This window comes from Caretta caretta, chromosome 11 (assembly GCF_965140235.1).
Source record: "Caretta caretta isolate rCarCar2 chromosome 11, rCarCar1.hap1, whole genome shotgun sequence".
Lineage (NCBI taxonomy): Eukaryota > Metazoa > Chordata > Testudines > Cheloniidae > Caretta > Caretta caretta.
In genome coordinates, this window is record NC_134216.1 from 56,874,853 (window position 1) to 56,887,357 (window position 12,505).

General features: G+C 41.6%; 1 protein-coding gene across 8 annotated transcripts in view; it reads left to right on the forward strand.

The window, feature by feature from the left end:
• Window positions 1–12,505, forward strand: part of CCDC150 (coiled-coil domain containing 150) — a 51,762-nt gene that overhangs the window by 26,855 nt on the left and 12,402 nt on the right. For 6 of the 8 annotated variants that reach the window (XR_012664426.1, XR_012664427.1, XR_012664429.1 and 3 more), the window contains 7 exons: window positions 930–1,013; window positions 2,813–2,920; window positions 3,027–3,089; window positions 7,104–7,232; window positions 9,108–9,277; window positions 11,074–11,167; window positions 11,779–11,948. Coding sequence is in view for 1 of the 8 variants with exons in the window: in XM_075118037.1 (XP_074974138.1) it covers window positions 930–1,013; window positions 2,813–2,920; window positions 3,027–3,089; window positions 7,104–7,232; window positions 9,108–9,277; window positions 11,074–11,167; window positions 11,779–11,948 (818 nt within the window). In the remaining 7 variants the exon portion in view is untranslated. The remainder of the gene's footprint in view (window positions 1–929; window positions 1,014–2,812; window positions 2,921–3,026; window positions 3,090–7,103; window positions 7,233–9,107; window positions 9,278–11,073; window positions 11,168–11,778; window positions 11,949–12,505) is intronic. The other 2 variants (XR_012664430.1, XR_012664428.1) reach the window with 2 other exon arrangements.

The following is a 12,505-nucleotide window of genomic DNA, read 5'->3' on the forward strand; positions in this document are numbered from 1 at the left end:
GCTGTCCTTTTCCTATCCTCTCTCACTATTGCTCTAGCACTGAAACGTGACCAGTACTAGAAACAGTGGAAGTGTTAGTGGAGACCAGCTGCAGAGTTTTTACCACTGTGTCCTCCAACGGTACTGAGCAGGTCCAGATCTCATGGTAGTAAAAACTGTCTACTCTAGTTGTGTCAACGTGAGACTTTCAGAAAACTTCATTGTAAATAGGTCCTCAAATCAGGAAGCTAGAGAAAATTCAGCTGAAACAGCTTCTGAATGTCTGTCACGTGGTGTTCAAAATTATTTATAAGATAGTTAAGTTCTTTAAAGTTAGAATATAAAAAGTGACAGTTTATTTACCATCTCCCCTCCACACACAAAATTAGCTTCACAATAGTTAGTCACCCATTATAGGGGTATGAATCAACAGAATGTTCTGAAGCTTAAAAATAGTTCATCTCCATAATTTTCCCATTCTGTGTTCCTTCTGGTACCTTCTCTCACTCTGAAACATTTTTTTCCCCTAATCCCCTTGCCTCCCCCACTCTCTCTCCTTTGCCAATTCCTTTTCTTCTCCTTTCCCTCTTGCCAGAGGACAGGTTCTTCTGCCATTCACTTTCTTGCTGCCTGTGCTTGAGGTTAGGCTCTGTGATCCAGGGATTGGTCTAGATGGTTGAGAACCAGTGTATGCCGGCTTCTTCCTATAGACTGAGGTGGCTTAGTACCAAGGTGGTACAACTACATTTTTCTGCTGCTCTGTTGTTTCACTTGGTGAGACCTCTTGTTCATTTTTAAATGAAAATCTGGACAAAACAGGAGGACAAAGGTAATGCTAAAACTTGAAGGGGAAAAGGGCTAAACCTCAGGGAGAAACAAGATGCTGAAGCCCAAGTCCATTTTGGCTTGTTTTTCCTAGGAGAGGGTGACTTCTGCTCTTGTTTTCCCAGTATGCTCAACAGCAGGTCGAACAGGTTCTAGCAGAGCTGACTGACAGTAAAAATAAACTGGCCTACGACAAAGGAAAGCTTCAGGTACCTGATTTTTGCCTTTATATAAGTTTGTTCAGAAATCCTTCTACCCAGCTGATCCAGGATTATTTAACCACATCTTCACTATTACAGTTGGAAGGAAGTTCTTGTATTTCCTTCTGCAGATGTCATTTGTGCAACAGCTGCCAGATATTTTTAAGTAGTTCGGGATTTAAAACTGTCTTTGATCCTCGTCAGACCATTTATTGCCTTTAGGTAAAAGACTGGGTTGAGATGCCTCACTTATTACAGCTATAGGATTCCGGGTAAACAAGTCATAGGATGTTTGAAAATCATTGAGTAACGGAAAGGGGAGCATTCTAAAGCAACATGCATGTTTAGAAACCCTCAAAGAAAGCTTGGGAGTTTGGAGTGTCTTGGATAAGCAGATTATTCCAAGGAGTAAAATAAGAAGGGACCAGACAGCATGGTTATAAATATAGATAAATAAAATTGAAGTAAGTGCATAATAGAAGGGGATGGTGAAAGCGAGATACTTTCATTTCTGAGTTGCAGATGGGTGCCTTAGAATTTGGGAAAGGGGTGCATGGATTTTGGCGTGCTTGTGAAAAAACAGCATAGAAGGGGCCAGTGGAGAGAATGGTGGCTATTTACATGGTGAGACAGCTGCATGTTTGTTTGTGTTGCTACATGTGGTGATTATTATTATTATTATTATTATTAGTGAATGCACAAGTGGTACAATAAAGATGGGAAAAGTTTTAAAAATATAACATAGGGAAGTAAGAGATGAAAAACAAAAAATGTTAGAAGTGTCAAAAGGGCTTAGGTAGGCATTACACATGCTTTAGTCATTGTAGCTTTGGGGGCAGCCTTGTGGAGGCTTTAAAGTCCTGATAGACCAGCACGAGATGAGCCGCTATTCATAGGTGTACAGTTTTCTCAGCCTCACTGCAGCTACACAGAGGGCTGTTCCTGAGTCCGCAGGGGTGGTCATTTGCTGCACACCACATCTGAAATGGTTGAGTTTGCACCAGAGACAGCATGGCAACTCGAGGCCAGGAGTCTCTTGTGAAGCGCTGAGTGTTGAGGGAGGAGTTTCTTACAGGGGGAGCAGCTTGTTCCCATTCTGCTCACCACAATGTGATGAGATGGTCGGTAACAAAGTCCATATTGGTCTTTTATTGATGAGTTGGTGGCAAAACACCGCCTGTATATCTTTGAAAAGTGGCAGTTGTAGTATCTCCTGGATTGCGTCAAGGAGGTTCTTTCCTGCAACAGAAGGCCTGATGTTAGGAGACTGGTAGCCACTTATGTTTTGTGGATCCTGTTGTTAGTCTCATTGTTAGATTCAACTGTACATCAACTAGCTTTGTGTGGGGAGAGTTTTTGGCCACACAGGAGCACACTAGTCTCTAAGTAGCAAAGAGCTATCGCCAAGCTGTGCGGTGTTTGCGCATTAGCTCCCCAAGCTGAGACTGCAAGCTTATTGAAGAAGCCATTTCTTTTCTTAATCTTCTGAGCTACCTTGGAGAGGTAAATGTGTGAGCTAGAATTACTCGTAAATATACTGATGATAGTAATAGGTGAGGGGACAAGACACTATACTGAGCTTTATATTAAAATGATTCATCCTGTTTTAATTTTGCCTTTATGTGAAGATAAAGTGACTCTCTTGCTGCTCCTCATATTCTGAGACTTTGCTCAGTGTTAATTTCTTTTAGTTTTACAAACTCTCTCTCTCTCTGCTTCTCTGGCTGTCTCAAGCTCATTCCTTCTCTTCACTTACTAAATAGGTGCAGTGAGATGTATGCTGACTTTGTCTCTGCTTTTTCCTTTAGACCAAAGTACAGCAGCTGGGGGAAGAACTGCAATCTCTTGCAGATGCACGTTCAGAGAACAGCCACCTTCGCAAGCTGAATACAGCCTTAGAGACTAAATATACTCAGGTACAATCAAACTCAGAGGATTCTTCACTTCTCAGCATTGGAGTCAAACTGCTCCCCTCAAGAACATCAATAGCTTAATACTAACTTTTACTATTATAAATTACAGGTGAATATAGAACTTGGCTCTGTCAAGATTAACATGCAAAGGATGGAAGCTCAGCTGAAGCAGGTACCAAAACAACAAGGCTGTTTTCCAGCAAATGTAATGTGTGTGTTTAGGGCTGGAACTTGCTAAATCGGTGGGATTGTAGGAATTTTCATGTCTGTCTATTCCTGGCTCACAGTAGAGAGTATACATTGTCACAGGTTATTTGGTTGCTTTTCTGGGAGGGGAAAAGGCAAAAGGCTGTGAATGTTCAGCCTAATTTGATCTAGATCACTTATTCAGTCTTGTTAGGAACAGCACAAAGAGGGGTTATGTTGCACTGGGCAGAGGTACCGAGCTTGCAGGTTTTATTTGGTGCACTGGGCCATGTTTTCTGCTAGTCTTGTTTGGGTGTCTGAGAAGAAACAGAAGTCTGAGAGTGCCAGTTTAATATTGCAAATTAGTTCTTGGTCAGAGAAGGAAATCCTTTAGATTCTTAAAGAAAATTACAGTTTACAGTAACTGCCTTAAAGTGTGTTCTGTTGGGCTGGAGAGCTCCTAAAGGGGTGAAGAAAAATGCTTAAGTTGCAGGATATGCAAATTTATAAGTTCTGTCTGGTAACCAACAGATAGTATGTGCCATGATAGCTTGCACTACACATTAGAGAGGCAGGATGCAGCAGTGATTAGGATGGGATCCTGTAGTGCAGTAGGCCTTGGTTCAATTCCCTGCCCTACCACTTACCTCCCATGGGCAAATAAGTCATCTAGCTGTCATACCTATAACACTGCCCTACCTCACAGGGATGTCAGGGGGGATAAATACTGGAGCTGGGCAGAAAAGTGTTTACTTGTCAAACAAACATTTTCCCATCCTGAACTGGGATGACTATCTCAAATTTTCATAAACCAAAAATCCAAGAACAAAAATTTGGTTTGGGGCACTCAAAATGTTTAGAAAATCAAAAGTTGTTTTGAACTTGAAAACCAGAATTTTCCATTTTTTTTCTAAAACTGATTTGAAAAATTCATCTAACTTAACCCTTTCCTGCAAAAAGTTTCACTTTTGATAAATTGGAATTTTTTGACAAATATTTCATCAAGCAATTCCCAAATAGCTCTAACAGATATTTTAAAGATTGTGAGACAGTCTGACACTGTGGTTATGGAAGCCATAGATCCACACCAAAATCCACTATCCGAATGCCCTCAAACTTTGGGAAAGCAATTTACAAAGATAACTTAATATTATCTTCATTCTACAGATAGGGGAAAAATGGAGACACAGAAAGGTCTCAGAGCAAGAGATTGGCAGAGTCATGAATAGAACCCTTAGAATGTTCTGCCTCACATGACGCAAGATTAAGTTCCAGATGGTGAGCTGTTACATTCTGCTCGGTGAGGTCACAGTATATAGTATGATAAGAAGGGGAAAGGCATAGCGACATTGCATATAGTTCTAATGCTGTACTGGTGAAAAGTGATGTCTCAGTGCTACTAAGCTATGAAAGGAAACCACACTGATTTAGCTTCCCTGGATAAGTTGCTGTGGAAAATTTAGTCTTGCAAAGTATTAGGAAAGAAAACTGAAAAAACCCTCGGATTAATCAGAAGTAGTAAATGATGCTTTAAAATGGCTTATAAGGGCTTTATAAAGTAATGCAGTGCAGGAATAAGATGCAGCATCTGTGAGTGTGGCCTCTGTTGTGTCTTCAGTGGGATAGACATTTTGTGGGTAGTTTGTTACCTTACTGTGTGCTCTTCTGGTTTTCTTTATTTCTTCCTCTTTCCCTCCTCCTACCCATCTCTATCTACTTGGACTGATTGGTTTGTTTTGTAGCAACAATGCCACCAAAAAGAAGGAAATCCCCAGAGAGGCCCTGGCAGCAGAAGCCCAGTGTTCATTACATTAGGTCAGATAAGGGTGGTTTGGGAGAGGGAGCTGCAGGCTTTGGATCGCATGTTTCTACTGTCCATTGCCCTTCACACCGGGTTCATTTCATGCCGGATCTACATTCAAGGAAGTCTGCTTCTGAATGTGGTGACTGTCCTAGAATCTCTCTGAGGACTTTGTTAAATGCTATTAAGACCATGGAGGAAAGATTGGAGAGTAAAATAGACATCCTCACTCCAAGGCTATTGAAAGCTGAATGGTCTGCAGAATTTAGTGAAGATGATTTCCTGATGGTGAGTGAAGACTTCGAAACAAACTAGCAGGGGTGCCCAACCTACGGCCCACCAAAGTATTTCATAAGGCCCATGGCCTGTTTCAATACAATCTACTAACGGCCGATTCATTAGCATTTTATCATCATGTGTGCATCATTTTAGTTTACACAAATGTATAAACAGATAATACTGTATATTGAAATAACCTATCCAAATACACATGAAAGCAGCTGAACTTAAAATATAAATCAATACAGGTGACTTTAAATCTTATTAAAATATGTAGAATCTGTTTGGCCCGCACAAGTTTGTGCCTAGGTTTATGTGTCCCTCCTGTGTAATAGGGTTGGGCACCTCTGAACTAGACGATGAAAACTTAAGGGAGTTTCTGGGGCACTAATAATTAAATTGTTAGCGAAAATGAGGAAATACTGGAAAATACCAAATACAGGTGTCTTTGGGAGCTTCTTGTGTAGAAAGGTGCAGGCTCAGTTAATGAAGTCCAGATACAAGACAAAGTTTTCAGACTGAAAGTGTTTCTGATTCTAGACTTGAGATAATGTAGTTGTGGTCTGTCTGAACTGTTGATGTAAAAAGGCCATATGACTGATGCTATATATTTAGTTTGTTGGAAGACAATAATCAGGTTTGGTTTATAATGGGATTGGGACAAAGGAAGCCCTCTGTGTTCTAAATTTTATCTTGGTAATCCAGCTGAGAAGCTGTGAACCTGATTTACAAATGGAAGTTTCAAGGAACAGAGTAGAAACAAACTTTGAGTTACCCTGGGTGACACAAAGTAGATCACCTTTGATTTGAGAAAGCCAAGTATTTTTGTCTTAAAGTTGTTGTTTTTTTCTTGGCAAGCAGAGATTGGAGAATATTGTGTACCTGATACCCAGAGGACGTCACTAAAAGTTACTATTTTTTATTCCAAAAATATAAATGGCTGCTTCTGGTTTCCATTTTTTGGGCAATATGTCAGGAGTTTGGCTAAAATCTCTTCCTTTCTGCCATCTCTTTTTGAATTACCTATTTTGTGTTCTCTTTTAATATTAAAACAAGCAGTATACCCAGAGACTTGTTCCTATGCCTAGAGCTATAGTTATGGCTGGCAATATCCAGGGGAGTCTCATGAAATGTTAGCTATTTGTGTTTAAAGTGGCCTTTGGATTTTGCAAACAATTGACTTGTCCCTCCTTCCTCTCTATTACAAACTGTGGATTATAAGGATTGTGTTTACTGGGGGATTAGTGAGCAGTGGCTCTTTTCTTGCTTAGTCTGAATTTCTTATTTCATCTGATTTTAATTTTGTCAGATGTTATTTTGCAGATCTCTAACGATAATAAATGTAACAAACAGTAACATGCACTAAAATGAGAGAATGATTGATCTGCAGTGAGAAACTGTAATGACTATTGATAAAGCACCTAGGACTCTGGACAGGGTAACAAATATTTAAAAATCCATTAAACTAGAAGAATATTCTCTAAAAATAAAACCAAGGAAATAAATCCTATCAATAGATTCAGCAGAAAACACATATGCTTGTTTCACTGCTACTCATGTTTAATTTATTTAAAGCTTGGATTCTGAGGGAAATATTGGATCTTTGTTTCATAAAGTCAAAAAGAGGTTTAATGCCCCATGAAGGAAAGTACTGCAGCCCCTACTGGGGTTGGAGTTTCCAGTTCTATCTCTTTATCTCCCTCACCAAGGCCGGATGAGGGGTGGCAGTTTCTTTCTAATGCTTGTTTTGAAAAATAAAATCTCTTGTTCTAAATACCAAATCAAGGTGTCTAGATTTTAGGACATCTGGACCATTTCACTGGTAAAGTCCCTTCACCACCTTAAATTGTAAACTATTAGAACCAATTCCTGTGATTTGGAAAACTAGAATTCACCCTCTTCCTCTGTCTCTTTGCAAAGGCACAGACCACCCTTGAACACAAAGAAGAAGAATTTTCTATGGCAATCAAGTCCCGTGATGAGGCATTGCGAGAGAGTCACAAAATTAAGGGGCACATGGAAGCCATGGAAGAGAGGGAGAAGCAAAAGGCAAGGAAACAGGGTTTTTTTTTAAAGGAGACAAATCTGCTATAGCCTGGCTCAGATTCCAGCACAGCAAATTTAAACTTCAACATAAGTCTTATTAGCCGGTTGATGTCTACATGGACAACAGTGCTCCAACACTGGTTCTGGAATGTGTGTAGAATACTGACTCCTGAGTCTCAAGGTGCTGTACAATCCTGTATAATGTTTTGCAGTATTATGCTTTCAACTGATGGCCATTGATGAAGTAGGCAGTTGATGCCAGCAACATACAGGGGGTTACCAGGGGTTAATATTTACTTAGAAAGTTCTGTATCAGCAATTGGGACCTGATTCTCCTCTTACATCATTGTAAGTCAGGAGTTATCTTGAAATCAGTGGAGTTAACACTTACTTAAAATGGGTGTGAGGAATCCCCAATTTTATCTTTAATGTTGGGCCCTAAACCTTTGAATAAGGGTGCAAATCAGAGTCTGGCAGATAAAACATAGTCCGTGTGGACTTCATAGTGGACAATACCGCAACATGCTATTAGAGTTCGTATTCCATTCTCGCTCGTTCCCTATGCTGATGGGAACTGAACGCCACAAAGGCAGCATGTTCAACCAGTGTTGGTAAAGTTGCATGGGTTAGGGCTGGCCCTCCTTAGCCAGAATGACAGGTTCCTCTGATGATTACACCAAAGGAAGGGTGGGAAATGGAGAGGAATTCTGGAGAACTTTTCTCTTCCCGGCATACCTTCAAATACAGGCTGAAGGAGATGTTGTGATAATTGGGCCTATAAATTTACCCTAATTGTGAGGTAAACTATAAATAGTAAGTGAAAGTTCATAAGATGTCACAAATCATAACAAATGTTTATATGGGAAAAGGTACAAAAGACAGACTGAATTAGTCCATTAACCACTCCTTTTTGGAGGCCTTAAGAAAGTGACTTTAGAAAGAAAAATTGGCTACTGGCTGCCACTCTCACCGTCTCTTGGGACTTTGTCATCCTGATCCTGAAAGATGTCCTGACCAGGCCAGAGAGAGGGAGCCAGGTGACACTGCCACTAGCTCCAGCAGAATCCCAAATACCACTTGGGATGTGAGACTTCCTCTCCCCACCCCGCCCAAAAGTAGGTGCTTTTCCTTCCCTGCCTTATTTCTTCTTTCCTAACACCCCTCCTTTTTCCTTCTGCCTAATAAAACTCTGGCGTATCTGGCCAAGATTATATTTTGTAACATAGTGGAAAGCCTGTGACCAGAAAGAGGCAGCTAAATGCAATGCCCTCCTAAATAGCCTCATGCTGGTACAAGTTTGCTAGGTCTCGGAGTGGATAAGACCATGTACTGTGCCTGTGTTTTTCCAGCAGTGAAATTACAAGTGAAAGTCAATAACAGAGACAGAAACTTCATTTTCTATCTTTGCTGTTCTTTTTTCTCTCCTTGTGTGTGTGTCTTATTTTATCTTTTAGATAGTGGGACTGGACTTTAACAACAAGAAGAACAACTGCTCATACCCATCTCTATTTACTTCTTTCTTTTCCCCAAAAGGACAATTATTACCATCTTTAATACCATCTAAAAAACTATCAGACAACGGTTTTTTCCTTCTAAAAAACTCCTAACTAAAGGGAAAGGAAACAATTGTGTGTTTGCCATGGTACTAAGCAGGCTGAAATCTCTGTTTAAAACTGTTTAATGTTGGACAGTGACTGAGTTATGTTAACACCTTTGGCCCATATATTCCATCTAAATTAATACAACAAAGACAAGACCGATCTTCCCTGAGCCTGCGGGGGTGTAGCCTACTTATGATTTATATGAAGAGTATAATCAAAGTAGTCTTTATTGGAAGTTAACCAATTTCCCCCTTCTGCCTGCTTTCTTGTATTTTAGGTGGCAAACTTACAGCGCCAGCTACAGGAGGCAAAGGAGGATAACGACAAGGTGACATCTGTCCTGGAGAATGTGCTGGCTTCTCACAGCAGGATGCAGGCAGCTCTGGAGAAGGTGCAAACTGAGCTGGGACGCAAGGATTCTGAGATCACAGGGCTCAGAAAAGACAGGTAACTGTGCTTGAAACTCTTTGCGACTCTCAGTATCTGTAATGTTGTGAAAAACTAGACAAGCCAGGCCAGGGAATGGCTTGATCACCGACTCTTTCCCTAGGGCTCAAGATGATTATCTGCCTTTTGGGAAGTAAGCAGACTATATGGGACCAGATAAGGTAGTTCCCAGTGAACCCAGTTTGTTTTTATAATCCCTGCAGTTAGTTTTTTCTGCAATATTGGAAGAATGGAGGCATAGCACTAGTTGATTTGCCCCTCATGTACACATGATCAGTTCTGTAAGGGTTGCAGTTGAGAATACACTGCCTTCTCTGTTAACCAACTATCATTAAGTGCAGTGTGCCTGTTGCACAAGACTTCATAAAAATATCTCCAGAAGTTAGTCATGTGTAGGGATTTATAACTGGGGATAGTGGGAATCAACATCCAAAAACCTTCTACAGACTGTTTTAATACTTGTAACTCAGGGATCGGCAACCTTTGGCATGCAGCCCATCAGGGTAAGCCCCTGGCGGGCCGGGCTGGGCTGTTTACCTGCCGCGTCCGCGGGTTCGGCCAATCACAGCTCCCACTGGCCGCGGTTCACTGCTCCAGGCCAATGGCAGCCAGCACATCCCTCAGCCTGCGCTGCTTCCCGCAGCCCCCATTGGCCTGGAGCGGCAAACTGCAGTCAGCGGGAGCTGCGATCGGCTGAACCTGCAGACGCAGCAGGTAAAGAAACCGGCTCAGCCTTCCAGGGGCTTACCCTGATCGGGCTGCATGCGAAAGGTTGCCGATCCCTGCTAACATATAAAATTTTTCCCCACTGAGGCATAACTCCTTGAGTATCTCTGCAAATTTCCAGGTGCACATACCCTGCAATTTGTCTGTCTTTGTGTAGTACCTGTTGCTTGTTTTAAATTTTAGGTATAGTGCTCTGTTATTATAAAGCCAATATCTGATTATTAATCCCTATAGGATCTTATATAGGCATCTAGCAGAGAGGAGATTGTAGTGTAAATGTAAATAGCACATTAACTGTATTTTTGTCTCTGATCTAACTTGATTAGCACATGGAAAGACTGCTCTATTTCCTGTGTGAACAGAATTTATTCTGTATTTTTTGTGATTTTTATTCTTGTTTGAACCAGTTAACATCCTGGCCCAAAATCTCACAGATCAAAGATATCTGAGAATTTGCAACACTTTCTTCCCTATGTTTGTGGACTCTGTGTTAGTTGTAAAAGAAAGTTTCAGACTGATGAGTTGGCAGAACATGTAATTACAGTTGTGATGTGAGCCAATGAAGCATGCCAGTCACATTTACAATGGTATTTATAGGCAGGCAACTCCTGTCAGTCATGTATATAATGCCAGTCATTATACTATAGGCCAGCAATCCCTGTGTGGCAGATTTTCATGAATGGGAGATAGCTGTACATTGCTGCACAGCAAATCATTGTGCTGGGAACTGGATGATGCTATAAAATTAAAACTGATCTTGGATGCCTAGAGCTAACATTAATGTCATTTGGCCTACCTTTATATGCTGCTTGGGAATACACCAAATGGTATGATAGCTGTGTCTGAAGCCAATTCATCATTTCATGGTGTGCATCAGAGGGGGAAGAAATTGGGAGTTGAGAGAGAAGATTGACCGAAATTAAAATTCAGTTCCAGTCCAAACGAGATACTTTGAAAATAGAAAACTGTGATACGACCTCCGTTCTACAGGGGAGAAGAATGTATAGGTAGCTTTGCTGTTAACCATGCCCCTTGATTGATTTATTCTCTCTCTCTCCTTTTGTTTGCAGGACCCAGAGCCAACAAAAAATCCAGAAATTAGAGGCAGAATTGGAACAGCACCAGGCCAAAATGGTTGTCATAGAAACTCAGCACAATAGTCAGGTAGAGACCAAGTTTTTCCAATGATAACAGGTTGGATTAGTTCTGTGGTACTGAACCATCCTGCTTTTTTGGAAGATGGAATGTGGGGGAGTACCTGCCAGGAAACTTACAAGGCAAAATCTGTAAACACTGGGGTAGATCATTTTATGGAGATTATAGAAAGGAAGTTTTACACCATTTATACCAGGAGAAACTTAAAACAAAATAGAATTGTGTTTTAAAACCTAACACTTAAAGACAATTTTGCCCTTAATATAGACAGGGCAGTTGTTAGTGTCAGTCATGGTTATGTCTACCATGGACAGCCTTCACTTGGAAGGAAGTTTGCTGTCTTGTGAAGCCTTGATGGAAAGCAGGATGTGATGCTTGGTCTTCTGAAATTGAGTCTAAGGACTTCCCACAGGCCACCAGTTGCCCACAATCGATAGCATTAAGCAGAGGCTGCTAACACACCATTTGTATTTGCCAGAGTTCTAGTCGAGCAGATTGACACTGACTGGGAAAAAGATCCCTTCTGTTCTTACTGGGGAGTTGGTGAGGGAAGGAGTGTTTGTAGAAGTTCTTCTCATTCAATTAAATATAAATTAAATCTCTCTCTCTTTACCCCTGAGGTGGACCCACTTTGTAAAGCACTAGAAGTTGCTAGAGCAGACAACAAGAAGCTTGCTTTGAGTTTGGAACAAGCTCTGCAGGCCAATAGTACCCTGCAGAGCAAGCTGATACATACTCAGGAAGAAATAAACAGGAAAGAAATTGAGCATCAGCAGTTGATGGCCTGCAGGTAAGAACAAGTGCAAGGTGCCATGGCTGAGGAACACTTTGCTTTTCCATTTCTAGCTGCAGAGCTTGTGGCCCTTTCCATGCTTTTGTCAGTTGCAGCAACAATCTCTGTGGTGTGGCTGTTGAGCCAGCAGCTTGGTGGATTGATGGACTGGTACATAGCCCTCATGAACGAGCCGTTTGCCTGCTGATGCAGTGACTTCTCCAGGCTCCTCTGCAGTATTGGAAGGCTGCAAATGGAGCCCAGTCTTTCCTCTGGGCTGTATGTGTGGCGCAGCCCAGAATGCAGGAGCACTATTCTGCTGTTTGAGTGAATATGCCCGCGTGGCTGGCAGCACTTGCCACTGACAGCCTTGCAATATGGCTGTTGTTCCTGTACTGCCAGGAGGGGATGGGGGCGGGGAAGGAGTCTGCCTCCTGGGAACTGCAGGCTGCTTGCTGATAGGAGTTGAGGAATGTTATGAGCTGGAGCAGTCCGCCTCATTCTCCTGGGAGAACTCTGCAGGCTGGCCTAGAGCAGACGCCTGCTGGCTCTGAGAGGAAAGCCTCCCTCAGACA